This window comes from Trichoplax adhaerens, genomic scaffold (genome assembly GCF_000150275.1).
Source record: "Trichoplax adhaerens TRIADscaffold_6 genomic scaffold, whole genome shotgun sequence".
Lineage (NCBI taxonomy): Eukaryota > Metazoa > Placozoa > Uniplacotomia > Trichoplacea > Trichoplacidae > Trichoplax > Trichoplax adhaerens.
The window spans coordinates 5,768,411-5,786,187 of record NW_002060948.1 but is presented as its reverse complement, the minus strand read 5'-3'; the positions used below and the strand labels follow the sequence as shown (position 1 = coordinate 5,786,187).

Below are 17,777 nucleotides of genomic sequence, written 5' to 3'. Positions count from 1 at the left end.
TGCACCATTTAAGAAAACAAAAATCATTCAAAGTTCAGACACAATTTACCCTACGATTCCCTTACAAAACACTATAAAAGTAACAAGCTAACTATAAAAATACATCAAACTTCATTTCTAACATAATTCCTATCATTAATACACTATAAAAAGCTAAAAATCAACCTTTAAACATCAAGATTTAGTCATAAAAACAGCATTCTAACTACCTAACAATCAACACAACCTCTGCCAATTTCGATCTTATTTTCTATTTTCCTCACTAAATCTCCTAATGTGACTTCAAGTCACGTCATAAAATTCCAAAGTTTCAAATTCATAACAAAAAGTCCAAATCTCAAAAATCAACTCTTACGATATTTTTCATGAACAAAAATCCAAAAATTAGAACAGAAAATTATAATTCAGACATAAATTAAAAATAAACCCGACCGGTTCCAAAACAGGAAAATTATATCGGACACAAACCCGACCGGTCCCAGAATCCGAAAACTATATCGGACACAAATCCGGAAAAATCCGCTTTTTATGAAGATCACAGTAATCGCTTATCAAAAAATTTATATGACTACTACGACTACTTTTCTGACATTAGTACCGCTTAGTATTCGCGAGTATTGACAGTTGATGTTTTAGCGTCAGATGGTACTGTAACTGTACGAGTATAGACTACCTTACAGTACTTTATCGTCATGTTATAAATCCCCTTTCTCTAAGGATAGGGTTTTGCTACTAAGTCAAATTTCTTTACAATTTGAATAGATGATGAAACGCCCTTTCTTTAGATTAGGCATTTGCTCTATAGGGCTACTTCTATAGTAATCTATATAATACCTTGTAAAATAATGAAGAAGAAAAGATGGCGACATGATGATTTGGCAGGGTAAAACTTAAAGACACTATCACTTTCTAGGTATTTTGTATAGTAAAATAATACTAATTACATACTAAAAACTACAAAGGACTCTACTTTTAGTCCTTTTACTACAGGTGATCAACTGTTAGAAAACCAATGTCAGCAGTGAGAATTTGTAATCCGATCATAAATAATCTTAGCATAAAATTTATTATAAGAAGTTGACCATCTACTGCATGATAGTTTATACTCTACACTCGATGCGTAAGTGTGTTAAAAATATAGATTGGAGCGATTATAATTTAATTTTGTATTACTTTGAACCAATTTTCACCATAATGGAAAGTCTAGAGTTAGGTACTTGAGTAACTTATATCAGTATATTAAACATATATGATTATCTTTAAATTTTATAGTAGAACAGACATACTCATAGGATAAAAAAATATTTGAACGATATTAATTAAACAAACTATCATCTTAAAAAATGTCTCTTCTTATTGTAAATCTGAGAGTAAAGTTGTTTAATGACGATGTTACAAGAAGCCATAAAAATATTCTACCTAGCTGTTGAAAAAACTTTAGCCCTGGCACGGCTATTTATAGATAATTTACTTTTAGTTCCATTAATAAGAGCCATCTGGCGCAAGTTATGATTATAATTAAAATCATAGAGCTGTATTTAGCAAGATTCCCTCCGAGATTACGGTAATTTTCAGTAGAGGTTATGAAGATAATCTTGTAAGATAGCCTAATCATTATTTAAATTGCCTATTAAAACTTTCAGTCTATAGTTAAAGAGTTCTATAAGATCTTTAAGTAATCAAAATTAATTCTGCTAAGTAGCTAGGATAGACGAATATAAATATCGATATTCATAGACAGTATCTGCCCATCAAAAGAGAGGCCATTACAAAAATTAAGAACATGCTTTAATTGGTGGGTGCCTATCATAAACTAAGAAGAGCACAGGTGTCACGGTGCGAATCATCGTGAAGACTAAATGACTAAATTTAGTGGTTAACATTTATATATGGAGATTACTAATAATAACTAACAGGAAGAACTACGATCCTACCCACCCTCCCTTCAAGCGAGCACGGGGGTATTTATACTATTGTTAGATAACTGTGATTATGGGTTCATTTCAATAGGTCAGTATAAGATTCTTACCGTACTTTTTACCCCAAGATTTCTTTATGTAAAACGAATAGCTCTAAGGTAGTAATTTCTGCAGAGTACTGATTTTTAAAATAGTATTCGTTATATCGCTAAGGGTGGCCACTGGGCCTTTCAATTTTGATTTGATGTCATACTCTGATGAAAACTGAATAAACATAGAATGTTTATAGAGTTTTCTACGCAGCCATTTTGATTTTGATTGTTACATTTTCTTGTAACGGTTGTTATCGACAGAGCAAGCGATCCTTAGACATATTATAATAATTGAGATAGAATTGACCACAGTACTAAGGACATTGTACAGTACCTGCTAATCTTAACTTGGTATGTCCATCACCGTACATTAGTTATCATAATGTGCTTTGAACCATGAACTAATCTTAATATAGCATTTCATAGCATTTCATCCGTGAATGCATTATTGAAAAGTAGTATTCTACAAGCATAGCTGTGAATATAGTAGTGCCTGGCTATTACCGAGATATATATAATGTCGAATGGTAATACTATCTGTTAATTATTAACAAATGGATACAATATCGTAAACCGTCAGCAAAGCGACGTGAGTTTGTACTAGTAGTTATTATTTTGTTACAGTAAATTATGCTGTACTGTAGTAAGAGTTCTTATACGGTAACTAATGTTAATTAATTGTAGTGTTATGTCTTGTAACACTTGTGATGAATATCCTGAAGATATCCAATTATAGATGATATTATAAATAAATCTGTGTATAGATGTTACGGCTATTCCTAAGAATGATTTTGTCCTTAAGGATATGAACTAAATTTCACGTACTGTTATGACTAATACATGATAGCAGCTGCCGAAGGGTACTTAAGCTCAGTAGATAGTTGAATAATGAGAGTTCTATAGTTGTTTAATGTAGAAGTAAAGGCGCCTAAATTCTTGTGAGATAGTTAAGGGATAATTTAAAAATAAATTTCAAGTTAAATCCCAATATTTAGGGTTACGGTAAGGATATTTTGGGATGTAAAAGTTGATTAGCATTTGCCATTTTGATAATGATGCTGTACGAACCGTTAAAATATTATTAAAGAGGATATTTTTACTCGTCTACGCAGGCTTTTTAGTTGTAGCAAGTTTCTGGTAATATCGATGAATTTAACAAATTTATCTATTCCAAAATCGATATAAAATAGACCTTACGCTAGGGAATGAATTTCTAATAAACTATTTAATTAAGATCAACGGAAATGAATATTTGAATGACTAACCTTATACTTTACTTTTTTCACTAATAGCATCATTTGCCTTAATTTCATGAAGAAAATTCAAGGTAAACCCACTTTCTAGGAGTAAAACCTTTGAAAAATACAGTAGTAACCCTGCCATAGTATTGATTTAATACGATATCATTTTTATTCGTGAATGAGCGTCGTTACACTTAGTATTTAAGATGAATAACAGCATCGAAATACCTCAATTTCTAAATAGACGTTATATGAACATCACATTATTAACACGATATATCGACAGTAACATAATTCTGATCTATATATCTCATCAGTGGGCCGGTTGAATTTAATAATGACTAAAATATAACTAGCATATTCATCAAGATTGTAAATACAATTTAGTTTAGTTCATTATGGATCTGATATCCTATAATTTTCAGGCACTAGAATCAATTTGTATATTTTTAACTTCCTTAACCAGCTAGGCCATTAATAAATTGATCTAATGATTTATTAGAAACATTTCCACTATGACACTTCTTGTTACCTGAACGAACTATCTGAAGCGATTTTAAATTTAGAAAGACTCCTGTTTCAGAAAGTACCGGTAGTTAATAAATTACAAATTTAGCATTGTCTAATTCTGATACACTAGAAAATATATATATAAACTTATGCTATGGCTAATCTTAGTTCTAAATAGACATTTGCAATACATATAAATTAATAAATTGAAAGTATATTATAATTTTTAATACGGTACTAATGAGCAGGAAGAGTTTTTTGAGGAGTCTCACTACGTGACTGTCTAGGATTTGATGATGATGGAACCTATCAGATCAGTAAACAACGTTAGATCTATACAACGTATACCAAAGTTAATAATTGGCCTATAGTATTGCACTCTCTAAAAATTTTATAATATTACTAAGAAAGGTAGTCTATCCTTACGGTCAATGTTTGGCTACTTGTAGCCATAAGCACACTTAAGCGGTATGTGAAAGCTCTCTTCGTTAAACTGCTGATGACGAGGTAGTAGAGATACAAGCATATTTGGACTATCACAACCGCCATCGCAACTGGTTGAAGTGTTTCAGACTTTATTTCTTGATCGAATTCGCATATAACTTTAATATATGTTTCTGCGTTGATTAATATACGCATAGTAATTCCCAGTATCACATATCCTCCGAATAAACATAGTAAGCAAACAATAGAGAGGATTTTTTGAATTAGGATCTAGTAAAAAAGTATATAACCGAAATAATTTAAGAACAGATTTTAATTGAAGATAACAAAATAAAATGATAGACATGAATTCTAATTAATAAAGTAATCGCTTCAATTACCTAAATATAAAGCGATTTGTTACATTACTTGAAATAGATAGCCGAAACTTTACAGTAATTTAATTAACTAGGGCATGAAAGTGGAAATTTCAATGGAGAAGCCGTAATGATCAAATTTATAATTTGCCGATTAGTATAGTCTAATATCCTTCATAATTAATTTAATCTAATGCAGCTACTGCTTCTTTTCTGCTCGCATAATTAGATATGTTCGATGAATTTACGACAGATTAATGCATTATTTCTTACATCTCTTTCTGAATGATTGCTTCTTCTATTTATGAAATGGCCTACAGCACCAAGTACGAGCATCTAGAAGCATAAAAGGCGATCATTTTAATGGCATCATAGAATAAACTGATAAATTCATCAATTAGCCATAGACTACAAATAAATTTGCTCTATTTCTAAATCTATTTCATTTAAACTTGCTGTTGAAAATATACAACATCAGCTTTTAATCTTAGTTTTGAATACCCTACTTATCCTTTGAATCTAATATGATAACTGACTATAAAGCCATCATAAGGTAGTTGGCGATATTAATTCTGCTTACCGGTCCTGCTACCCAAAATGTATTGAAGTATTGATTGAAACTAAGAATATATATACCAAATGGGCAGTATACACTTAATCCGATTATTGCAACGATGATCTGAATCAATGCCAGAGCAATAGTGATGTCGCACTGTATGCCAAGTTTTCGAAATGATATTAATGAAGGAGTTACAATAACATTTGTATTACTAACAGGAACATTTAAGACAGGCTTTATAGATGACATAGTGATTTTTCAGTGTGAACTGTTTAGAATAAAGTTGATTTGAAGGAAGAAAATTCAGTTATTATTAGTGGTCCTAAGTTAGTAGAGAAATTTAAACGATATTCAGGCTAGAACAAGTTATACTAGCATTAAATTCATATTGTTACGGTTAATGCGTATATACTACAGTATGTTAAACGGAAATTGTTCGTATGTACTGTAACCTTTAGTTTATTATTGTACGTGTGCTAGTTGACGAAGTAAAATGAATTCTTAAGATCATATATTTCCGTTTCTTACAAGGGCTGTTATTCAAGATGTTACTGTAGTCATATCTACTGTTAATTGTAGAAATAGAAACAATCCAGCTTATTTATTTGATTAACTAGTTAAATATTTATCAATGGATAGATAGTTTTCTGTAACACCATTAGGCGCATTAACAAGAGACATTAAATCGGTTAGAATTCCTTAATCAAGTTTAGCTACAGACTTCAATCGTAAAGATGAATGTAACGATGTAAACTTGTAATTTTTTTCGGATTACTAATATTATCTTAATATGGCATATAATATAAGCCAAGATAGTTTATAATTATGGAATGAAATATTTGTATCGTAAAAGTTATAGAATTAAGTAAAAATAAATAATTCGCAATTCGTTATCTAAAGAAACCAAAACCTGTATCGTGCAAGTAGGATAAATTAAGGTTATTAAAGTTGCTTCCTTATTCTAATCTATTGTACATAGGCGATATTGTAACCTTTAGAGTTCTTACATACTTAGATTTGATTACAGATTGCGGTATTTGTAGTGCAGCCCCAAATATAGCTTAGGTGACAATCCCAGTTCGAGAATAGGTTAAACTGTACGTTAAAGTGTAAGGTTATCTTAAGTGTCTATTTGTAGAAGGCGTTTATAATACATATTTTAGCGATTATATTGAGATGTTTATATAAAGATCTGAGATAATAATAGATTGTGTTAAGTGTGTTAGTACTGTTAGATTTGCACTGTGACGCTTTAATTAGAAGTGTGAATTATGAGCTAATAGTGCGATAGTAAATTTAGATATGATCTTGTAACTTAATTGGTAAGATATGATTTATTCGAAGGAAAATTATTGTGTAATTAATTGTACATAAATCGTGAATATTGCTGTAATAATTTGGATAGTCCAGAGATGGCCTAATTGCAGTTAGATAGTCCTCGGTAGTTGTGGGACAAACCCTTTTCTTATGTAAAAAAGTGAAGTTTACAAGAAACTATAGTTCTTGTTATAATTTTGAGAAGACACTCTATCACACTATAGTAAAACTTTATTTAGGATAATAATTTGAAATATAGAAACGCCACTAGAGATAAGTAAAATTTTAATACCTTTTTAACCTGTATTAATAGGGTTTTCTCTAATAAATGGACATTAATCGATAGGTGTAGAAGATTCTGATACAATGAATGAATAAATAAATAAATAAATGAATTTAAGTTACAAGTACCAGCCAAGCTGGTGTAAACGAGGTTATACTGTACATGAGATAGTAATGTAAATTGCGATTAACTCAATTTTTGTAAATCTAGCATATCTACTTCGTGGCTTACCGTTTACTAAAAATATTGGTTTAATACCAGTTTCCATGCCAGTATATTAGTTATTAGTCTGCATTTTCATTTCACAAACAACTTTAGATTACCGTTTACAATTTTAGTTTAGTCAACTGCGAATACGACTTAGATTACTTATTATCAATTAGGACAATACTTAGCGCGCATAGATTTTTCCTGGCAAATTAATGATTAAAGTCGTCAGCTTTCTTAATAGCAATTAAGCTGCTCTTATTATTTTGATAATAGCTGACCCAATTACTAAAATAACAACGCTATGGATTCTTAAGCTACCTATTCTCAGAACATGCGTAGATCTCTTAATTAATTAATAAAAATCCTTAAAAAGTTTGTTATCGTCTCATAAGCTTATTGAAATAAGATAAGTTCCTAGAATATCTTTCTATTGTCCTACTAGATAACATGTATTAATAGTCAAGCTAAAATTTTGGCATTTATGTGATTTCAAGGTAAATCAGAATAAACTTCTAAATAGGCATGATTAAAGATAGTACCGTATTCAAAATATACGATGTTGGACATTAATTAAGCAACATAAAGTTTTAGAATTTACGGGTAAGATGCTCGATGTTATTTGTCTAGATGGAGCCTGCAAGTAGACTTAAGTTAGGATAAGCTATGTTATAGTACTAGTCCATGATTGTCTCTTTAAATATTAATAGCTCAACTAAATGGTGCTTGTTTAACATACTCATACTTAAGGCAGCAATAATACATAATTGGTGAACCTCTGAGTGATAAATTGTACATATTACCTATATCGAATGATTTTTCTTACCTCTAAAAGTGTTTTAGCAGCAACGTCGCGGGCAAATCATCGATTAGTAATATAGTAGTCACCTTTCGATCGTATAAAATTAAAAGAAATTACAGCTTGATCCGATATTAAATCGTAATATAAGTATCCTATTACTATATATTTAGGTAGGCCAATGATAAACTACTACCTTTTTACCATGATAAGTTAAGCGCCAACTAAAATCAACAATGATTTTAATCAAGATTGATATCTATTTATGTTAACCAATAGCACTAGCCTAGCAAGTAATCTGAACACCCTTCTATCGTATAAAAATAAATGCAATTATAACTTGATCTGATGTTAAATCGTGATACAGGCATACTATTGCAATATATTACCGTAGCTCAAGGATAGGCTATTGCCAATTTATCATGATAGTTGAATGTCAACTAAAATCAGCAAAAATTCTAATAAAAATTTATATCTATTTAAGTTTGCCAATAATACTAATCTAATTTGTCTCTTTAATCAATCACTAATAACGATTTTGATTGGCTTAGATAAGATAATTATATGCAGCGTCATTCGTGAGTCATAATTAGCCGTATTTTTTCGATTGCAATTAATTTATAATTTAGTCTTTCTTGTTGTTGACGTAGCAATCATCATTTCTTTAACCTTTCATGTGAAAATCTCTTTGAAATAGTTGATAATTATGATCTATAAAGTAGATAACAATCTATAAATGATCAGCAATGAAATAACATCAAAAATAACTTTAATTGAAATACACGTAAGAACAAAAATTAGATAAAAATTGACAAGGGATATCTACTTGCAGTGACCATACACGAATATTTACTATTGCTATTTAAAGTAATATTCGGTAAGTAAATAATATCAAGCAAATAGCCCTTATTTTATCTACTGGTAACAGTGTTACTAAGTATTTACTATAAACGATAAATAACAGCTTCAAAATTCAGCACTTAGAGTATGTAAAGTGAATTGAAGGATCACAACTGCCGGGCTTCACTTGAGCCGATTGCGACTACTAAATATTGTAATAGATTGCAATATTACTCTAGGTCCTAAGTTAATGTCGTACGTAGCACGGTTCTAAGTTTGCAGCAGGTACTCTAGTTGATCGCATTATCTTGTGCCTATTAATTTATTAGACTTTGGTAATCTTAGTACTATCGTTCATACGACTTAATATCACTTCTCTATAACTATGCAAATTACTTGATCAGAACTTAAAACAAATCCATTTCAGTTCGTGTAGTCCAGAGCTATCTTATGTTAACAATTAATCATAAATAAGCGAATAAAGTATCTGGATAAGTACTTATCTTAATATTCTATTTTATCAGTAATTGTATGATACGGGAAAAGTTATCAATAATTTACCTTAATCTACATTCAATTTACAGAACAATAATGTTACGTTAGTAAATTACTCCCATGGCCAAGACCTTCTAACATAATCCGACTGTAACGTAACTTAGTATTAGGATTGTTGACTATTAGCCATGTTTAGTATGATATACAGTAGCGTGATTTTCTATATTTACCTTTAGACATATTTAGTAGCTTACGACTATAAACTGTAGTCGAAGATTCTATGCTAGAAGTACAGATGACTATATACAGTAGAATGTTGAGTTACTATTATGGTTAACGATAAAAATAGAACCATAAATCAGATATTAGGATATACTTAGTTCATCGTACTCTGACTGGTAGAAATAATGTCTATGTGAATACTGTAGTAGTTTCTATATTAGATTAATGAAGGTCCGCTATAAAATGTTGTTACTCATGATAATCTGAATATGTGTAAAATACTCTAGAATGTTGCTGTACTGATTGTAGCTGCGAAAAGAAAATAAGATATCAACTTAGATTATTCTAGTAGTTCTTTCTAGAAAAGTTCAGTAGTTATATTCGGCTAAGGTAGAGCTATGCATATATTATCTTTGTATAAGATCTATTAAGGTTCCAATTTTCTACAAATTTTGGATTTTAGCGATCGCTTATATCACCCCAACCTTTTAATGAAGCGAGAATTGCAGGCCAAATCATGTCCTGCTCTTAGTATAAGTATTATCAGCTCAAACACAGTACAGAAAGTGGGCAAGGGAAGAGTAGTTAGAATATCGTATTTAAGGTTCTTATGGGCGGGTTAAATGGCGTAGACATTAAAAGTTACTCTAAGGCTGATTATCACTGTTCAGACACAGAAACCTTTTTCAATTCATACTTGATGAATTAATTATTGTACGATATTTTAATACTGGATCTCAAATCATTCAACATTCTTGGAAATTTAAATTAAACTATTAGAGTTGTATGCATGATGCTTTAAAGGTTAATGTTATTTAGTCGCTAGATAACGAACTAGTAATCCATAAGAAATCCAATCTTCAATTAAGCGATTAATTCTATACTGGATAAGAAACACAAATTTGTACTATTGAAAGTGACAGAAATAAATTCTCAGACACGTAAAAGTAACTCAAACATTCATTATTATACATGCAGAAAACTAGCAAGTTAGAATGTTTAAATTTTAAACTAAATCTCATAAAATTGATAAACAATCAGACAATTACATCATTTAACCTACTAACGTATCAATATACAATTATTCATTGAATATGCATAGAAAATGATCGTAGAAAAATCTTCCTAAAGGAGTTCCTATTTATAAGAAGTCTTTGCCAAAAGCACTTACTCATTTATACAATAAACAATTTTTCACTCATGGAAACTTAAAATTATCGCTGTAGGTGCATATCATAAATAGTATAAAATCACGAAGGTTTATGGAAATGCTAGTATTTGCATAATATCAAGCCGACAAAAATGTTGATTTCACCTTTATCTAAGATACGTTAACAGCTATATGTTTGGTATCATTATTATCCAATAAATTTTCATGATTCTCTTTCGCCAAGGGCTGCGTCTATAAATAAATGGAGTAACTAGATTAATGCAGTTACTTAGTAAAATTAAATATCTCTAATATTCTAAAATATGCAACAGCACTTGCTATAGCAGCCTTTTGAAATTATAACCGACAATGAACTTAAAATGAAAGCTTTATTTTCCTACTTTATAATCAAATTCGATATTACTTACATTGTTGGATGTTTCGTTGTAAGTTTCTTGTCATGGTACTATTTATCATAGATCTGTAAGAAGTTATAGCAAACGCTATAAACCATATATAGTATAAACATATATATAAATCATAAACTGTAGTATCGTAACCGGAATGGCGGAATCTTGTAATTGCTTCTAAGTGAATTGTCCATTAGGACTATTGACTGTAAGCGTCTTGGGAAAATGAATCAGTGCTCTTATAATGTATAATCACAACTAAAATTACAGTACTTGCAAAGACGCAGAGGAGGCAAATGCAAGCAAGATTCTGGTGACATCCAGCCTAAATTAAGGCCAAATTAGGGTAGAAAGATTAGAAGATATGCTCATCAGCTTAGATCAATCGCTTTTATAAAATAAATAGATTGACATCATCTGTAGAAATTTCTTAATGTGTGTTAGACTAAATTCTAGATCCAGGCATAGATTCATGTTGAATAACTACATCTTTATCCTTTAACTATTGGGCAAATTAATTCTGATAACAGTTAGAAGAGCGTTAAAGTAATAATTAAGAGAGGTTATCATCGTAGTATAAATGTACACTATACTTGCAGATAGACATATAAGAAAAGAAATGAAACCTTAAAAGACGATTGGTTGCGTAAATCAATCGAATATATAGATTAGTGATTGAATTCACACTTAGATCAAGAGATTTTATATAAACAGATAAAAAGAAGAGATATTCAGTATAAATGCGTTGGTATAAATGTACATTTCCTAGCAAGTCAATTTATGAGACAAGAAATTAAGGCTTAAAAGACGATTGCTTAGCGTAAATCAATCCAATGCATAGATCAATGATTTAGCTGACACTTAGATCAAGAGATCTTATATAAACGAATAAACAATGAGCTACTTATTCTTTTCTAAATTGATTGAAACTTTTAAGTTTCTGTAGTAGAATATCATGTATAGAAGAAACGGCAAAGATTAGTATCCAATTAGCAATTAACTTTTCGTGGCTTCTTTATGTATAAGTACGGTTCTATATTAAATAATTCAATAATCTGTATTAAATAATCCTTACCTGAAACGTAGATAATTTCAAAAACGACCGCAAGAAAGTTATACATGTTATTTAGTATCGTCTGTCTACATTATCGTTACAATTCTAAATTTGCAGCGACGAAAAATAAAACTATTGCAGAAAACTAAAACTACGAGTCTATTGCCTGGCTTTTCTTCTCTGACATCTACTGGCAGTATGACTCTAAATACTGACGATCTCCTATCGTCAGGAGGAACAGTAACCAATAGAGTTTCTCTTTAGACAAACTGAAACTAAACTTTATCGAAAAGCCGGTCAATTTATAGTAAACCTGATTAAACATTAACTAAAAGGTTATAGATAATATTATGCAACTATTCAATTATCTATTAAAATATATGTAAAACGTCATCAATAAATTAACACATTCCTAGATAAGTTATCTTATGGAAATTATGTTACGATAACGATGCAAACGTTGCACCATGGAAACACAAATTACGAAACTTAATTTAACGAAGATCGTAGGATCTAATAATTCTAGGTAAATTTGTAGTCCAGATGCATACACAATCTAGGAGATAACATAACCGAACTGATAGTTTGCTTGCACGTACGTACAAGGTCCTGAAAAACAGCCTTCCGCGTATGAAATTTCTACAGAAAAGCGATTGCACGCCTCAGAAAGTTCACAATTATAAAAATTGAGGAATATTGCTATTATAAAAAATTTTGCTTGAACATGTTCACCATTATCGAAAAATTATTTCCGCAAGAATACTGCTTTAAAATGCGACTGATTACCGTAGCATCTTTGTGAAGGCTACTTCACTTTAACTACATATGCCATATTATTCTATCCAGATTACATTTTTTTTGCCCTAAGTATCTTAAAAGCTAGTACGAAATAAAATGACTGCTAATCCTCGTTTATTTACTGTACTTAAATCAATCATTGCATCAAATTCTCTGACATCATATCTCGACTACACGCAAATAGGAAAGCGAATATTACAAGTTACTTAAGACATTGCCCTTGAATCATTTCTATGATTTAATTCAGAACCATTTCTTTCTTATCTTGTAAACGATATTTAAAAGTCTTCTTCAAATTTAGCGTACACCTAATGAAATGAGTAACAAAGCCAATGCTGCTAATAATTTATATCAAAAATAAATTTAATTTTAAAGATAATTAAATGTTCATTCGTTATTATCAAGATTAGTTCAGTAAAACGAAGACTAAAATTTCGCTTAATTAATCATTTATTCACCTGATAAAGTGGCTTTAAAACGTAATTGCATTAAATTATTTACCGTTTCTAAATATCCACCGATGTAGCCTCCTGCTTAAAATTGGGGGCCATAATTTCTTTAATCGCAAAAGCATAGTAAATGTAGATTATTATTTGGCCTGCATTTGCCATAAGAGCAGGAAGCGTTACTTGCGTTAATCCCGAGCTACCCACGTTGGTAGAGCACTTCAAATTGCTGTTTGGGCCAATTAATGTAACCATATCGAAAAATGCGAATCCTAATGTTATTAATCCTGCAAATGTACAAAATGAGCACACGGTACCAGTAATGATGTGAAACCATGCCTACAATATATTATTAACGATAGTCCATACTGAGAATTTTAAGGTTAGGGCTAGTAAATGGGAAGAAATTGTATTTCGATTCGGTAATATTTTAGGAATACATACCCAATTTGAGTCAGGTTTATCATTGGCATTGATGATACTGCTAATAATGCTAAATGCTAGCGTCTGTAATCAAAATTATTCAGTCAAGAAGTGAAATTCAATCGTATCTGCTATATTATTCTAGTGATTTTAGAGATTATGAAACTATTTATTATCGGATAGGATCTACATGATATAGGCATTTTTATCTACAAGGCTAATGAACAAATTAAAATGCAGCATTAAATAAAACTAGATTTTATACCTGTTATTATTGCTAATTGATTGTGTAATATTATATTACTGTATAGATTTAAGGTACCGTATACAATAATTATTCGTATGTTATGAACATAGGCAATGCTGTAGAATAGATGATTGAATTATCAACGTCAAAACTTTCTGTTTATGCATAGAATAATAATATCAATAGGCAGCATTTTAACTATGTACTCATTTACCGGCCCAGCAACCCAAAATGTATTGGCATAAAAATTGAGACTGGATATATATAAACCAAATCGACATGGCAACCATAATCCAATGGCAGCGATAGTAATTTGGATCGTAGTTATGGTGGTAAGTGCAAATGTATGATCTTGTACTTTATAGCTACAATGGTTGCAATAGTGGGCCGTATTTTTGGAGGTAGTAGCAGGATAAATGCTACCAGACATAGTAAAAAATTACGCTATCGACAAACTCATTTGAGTTAGCAAGCGAATCAGAAAATATTTCTCGGCTTAGTAGAATTCAGCCTATATAACCAGCGAGAAAAAATCGCTATTAACTTGAGAACCTTAACTGTTCCTTATGATAGACATGAAATAAATCTTATATCAACTTTTTTTATACCATATTTGGGTAATTTGCTTTATCTTGCTATATTTAATTCATGGTTGACAAAAAATTTCTGCTTCATAGCGATATTTGAGGTAGCGTTTCGTCTCATCTACTTTTACCACAACAATAATACTATTTACATTAATATTAAAATAAGACATGCAACTATTCACCGTAAATTTTTTTAAAATTCGGTCATGAACTTTGCCGATCATATTCAACGTATTACAAATAAAACTTTAACTCATTTCTCATTTTACTATGAAAGAATGAATTGAGTAGAAAGTAATTATTTAGACTTACAACTTTAGCCAGAATTAGCGGACACCTGCATGCTTTATTAGCAGTACTTTAAAATTTTGTACTTTTATCAGCTTTACTACTAGTATTGATATTCATTGCCGTCTTCGTGAAATTTGCTTTTATGTATTGTATCATGGCAGAGTCTGATCATTTCTTTATTGATATTTATCTGCTTCTATGGTGTAACTCGGTTAGGAATAAGCATCATAGCCTAATATATCTCTCAGTCTTTGTTATCATAGCTATTTATAATGCTGATTCACTTTTTAAAATATCTCTAAACTATACGGTATAAAATGTTAGTTTCCCACTGCTTGCAACTCGTTGTTTGAATTATTTCTATCGCAGTCATGACTTGCGCATTTATGCTAGCATTTGATACAATTTATTCATTTATCATTTTAATCTTAACTTATAACACACATAAAACGCTATATTCACGTAGCTCCAGTTATAAGGTCTGAGTTGTGATAACAATTCTTTCGACATCGCTTAATATTATTCTCTCCTAATTATCATTATTGGCTTGCAAATCTTTCTCACGTAAACGATGCGGCTGTAAAATGAAATTTTGTTGTATTGCGAGAATATTAGTTAATATGTTTTGAAAAATCATTTAACCAAAATAATTTACTATAGAACGAGAGTATATCACTAATTTATATACCTACTAGAGATGCATACTCTTACCCTGATGATGCCATCGCTTCCAGTCTCTCTAATTGAAGAACTTGGACCCAAATTATAAATTTTCATAACCCATATTAAAACGATGATGTAATATAGATAGATGATAAATTGTGCATTAGTGATCAAAATAGCTGAGGTTCGAACACTTTTCAAATTAATATTATCAGGACAATTAAAATTATCTTGGGAACTAGCTATTCCGATAATGTAATACATAGTAAATCTAGTTACGGTCAATCCCCCAATTTCAGTAAATATACAGAAGGTACCTATAATCTTGTGCCATGTAACCTGCAATGGTAGTAAAATAGAATTAAATCATTTAATTTGTGGTGTGAAAAAAATAAAGATAACCGAGTATAGCTAGGATGCTGTAAGTGGGAATTAGTATTGAGAAGGCTAACTTTAACATATGTAGCCGATCATATTAGTACATATTCTAGCAATTTCCACATCCGAATACGAAATGTTTGTAAACAGATTATGCTAATTATAGTACAGTATAGGTCATAATATCTTAAATGCCTTTACATGGGCAATGTTGCTATAAAATTCTCTTTTTAGTTATTTCCTTGAAACTATATATAGCTTTATTTTTGTATACAAGTTCATGTTCTGTGGCAAATTCTGACATGTCCGTAGCAAGACTGAAATGCTCCTATGACATTATTCCAATTCTTTGAAATGGCTTAAACTTAACTTAATTTCGTTAAATTTACTGTAATAAAAACTGATATATATTATATATATATTGATAAAGAAGACTGGAATAATCTCCTTACATCAGCGTAATCGTAAATATGAGATTGAAATTATTCAATTTCATTTAAAACTATATTTATAAATTTACGCGGTTAGTAAAACAACTTGAAGAATTGGCCAAATTTAGACTTTATGTAGCGGTATCTACTAGCACTGCAGTTGCATTAAAGGACTCATAAATATGTAAAATTTAGCAATATAATATACTAAGTCATCCGCCAGTAAAATTTAATATTCACTCTATATAATGATGGAATTATTCCGCTCTTACATTGCCTATGCTTGGATTATTGTTTTTGTTTATTATAAAGCCAAATAGATCAAATAGCATTACCTATGGTTATTACAAGAGAAACAATGCACTTCAATTCATCAATTTTGAAGTTAAGATTCATTTTAATAGCTATTTCAAGTGTAAAACTAAATTTTGTGTGAACACAATATTAAATAGTAGATTTGATGCAATCATCAGCATTTCCCTGATTAGCATCAAATCAGAATAGGCGATAGGATAACTTCGAAGAGATCCTCAAGCCACTAATAATTTTAGCTTATGAATAATAAAAATATTAGAGACCTGATCGATTATTTATACTAGACTTAGGGGTCCCGCAACCCAGAAAGTATTCCATTGCGCTGTCAAACACGGAGCATATAAACCAATTTGGCATGGCAGAGCATAGGCTACTATAGCAGTGATAATTTGACTTACAGCAGTAGTAGCCAGAAGACAGCAGCTAGATCTTAGATCTTTTCCTAGTAAGGTTCCATCCATGCCTTTCCGCCGAATTCAGATGACTGATCATCCTTGACTTTGGCCATAGGCGTTTAATAAATGATAAAAATCGAGAAATAAGCTATTAATGAACAAGTACATCATCATCGGTCATTGAATTATTTTGAAAGCAAACACATCGAGTATCAGTTTCATCAATAAATTAATCATAAGATATTTTATAGGCGTTTCACAATCCTTGATATGGTCAACATTGCTATCTGATGATGTTTGGCATAGATATTTTTCATTTACTAAATTGACAAATTTTAATTTACTCAATTAGATCCTTTTTATAATAGGATTATTAGTATAAGATTACTCATCCTTGATCAGCTTAATCAATTAATTATTACAGATTTTATTGGCGTTTCAGAGTCAATTATGTGGTCAATATTGCTATCCGACGATACTTATTTTATTCTTTAAATTGGCGAAGGTTAATTTGCACGATTTGATCCTTGTTACAGGTCTACGACAAATGGTAGTACTATCTGTTAAATGAGCACATTATCGTAAATCGTCAGCAAAGCGACGGGAGTTTGCACTAGTAAGATCTAAATTGAAGGCATTATACTGAATATGGTATTATGGGAAACTGTGTTCCGATTTTGCAAGACATGGTAGAATTGTGCTCACAGTTACTATTAGGATATTTGCAATGTTTGTAAGTCAGGAAAAATGAACGATCCGCGTTTACTAGTGATTAGAAGTACCTCTTGTTAAGTAATGGAAATAATCAAATAATAAGTTATTTAAACTTTACTACGNAACTATGATCCCGCATTAATATTGAAATAAACAAAGAAACGTATCATGAACAAAGTTTTAAAGTAATG

At 30.6% G+C, this 17,777-nt stretch overlaps 3 protein-coding genes across 3 annotated transcripts; all 3 read right to left on the bottom strand.

Annotated features, from left to right (window-relative positions):
* Positions 1-3,999: 3,999 nt before the first annotated feature.
* TRIADDRAFT_57762 (uncharacterized protein) lies at positions 4,000-5,370 on the bottom strand (the record flags this gene model as incomplete). Its single annotated transcript, XM_002113480.1, has 4 exons — positions 4,000-4,068; positions 4,189-4,476; positions 4,836-4,898; positions 5,143-5,370. 4 exons carry the CDS (start codon positions 5,368-5,370, stop codon positions 4,000-4,002), a joined length of 648 nt encoding a protein of 215 aa, XP_002113516.1.
* A 7,832-nt stretch (positions 5,371-13,202) lies between these two features.
* TRIADDRAFT_57761 (uncharacterized protein) lies at positions 13,203-14,242 on the bottom strand (the record flags this gene model as incomplete). Its single annotated transcript, XM_002113479.1, has 3 exons — positions 13,203-13,481; positions 13,587-13,649; positions 14,027-14,242. 3 exons carry the CDS (start codon positions 14,240-14,242, stop codon positions 13,203-13,205), a joined length of 558 nt encoding a protein of 185 aa, XP_002113515.1.
* A 977-nt stretch (positions 14,243-15,219) lies between these two features.
* On the bottom strand, positions 15,220-16,938 carry TRIADDRAFT_57760 (uncharacterized protein; the record flags this gene model as incomplete). The annotated part of the gene is made up of 4 exons (XM_002113478.1): positions 15,220-15,267; positions 15,402-15,692; positions 16,435-16,497; positions 16,876-16,938. 4 exons carry the CDS (start codon positions 16,936-16,938, stop codon positions 15,220-15,222), a joined length of 465 nt encoding a protein of 154 aa, XP_002113514.1.
* Positions 16,939-17,777: the final 839 nt, after the last annotated feature.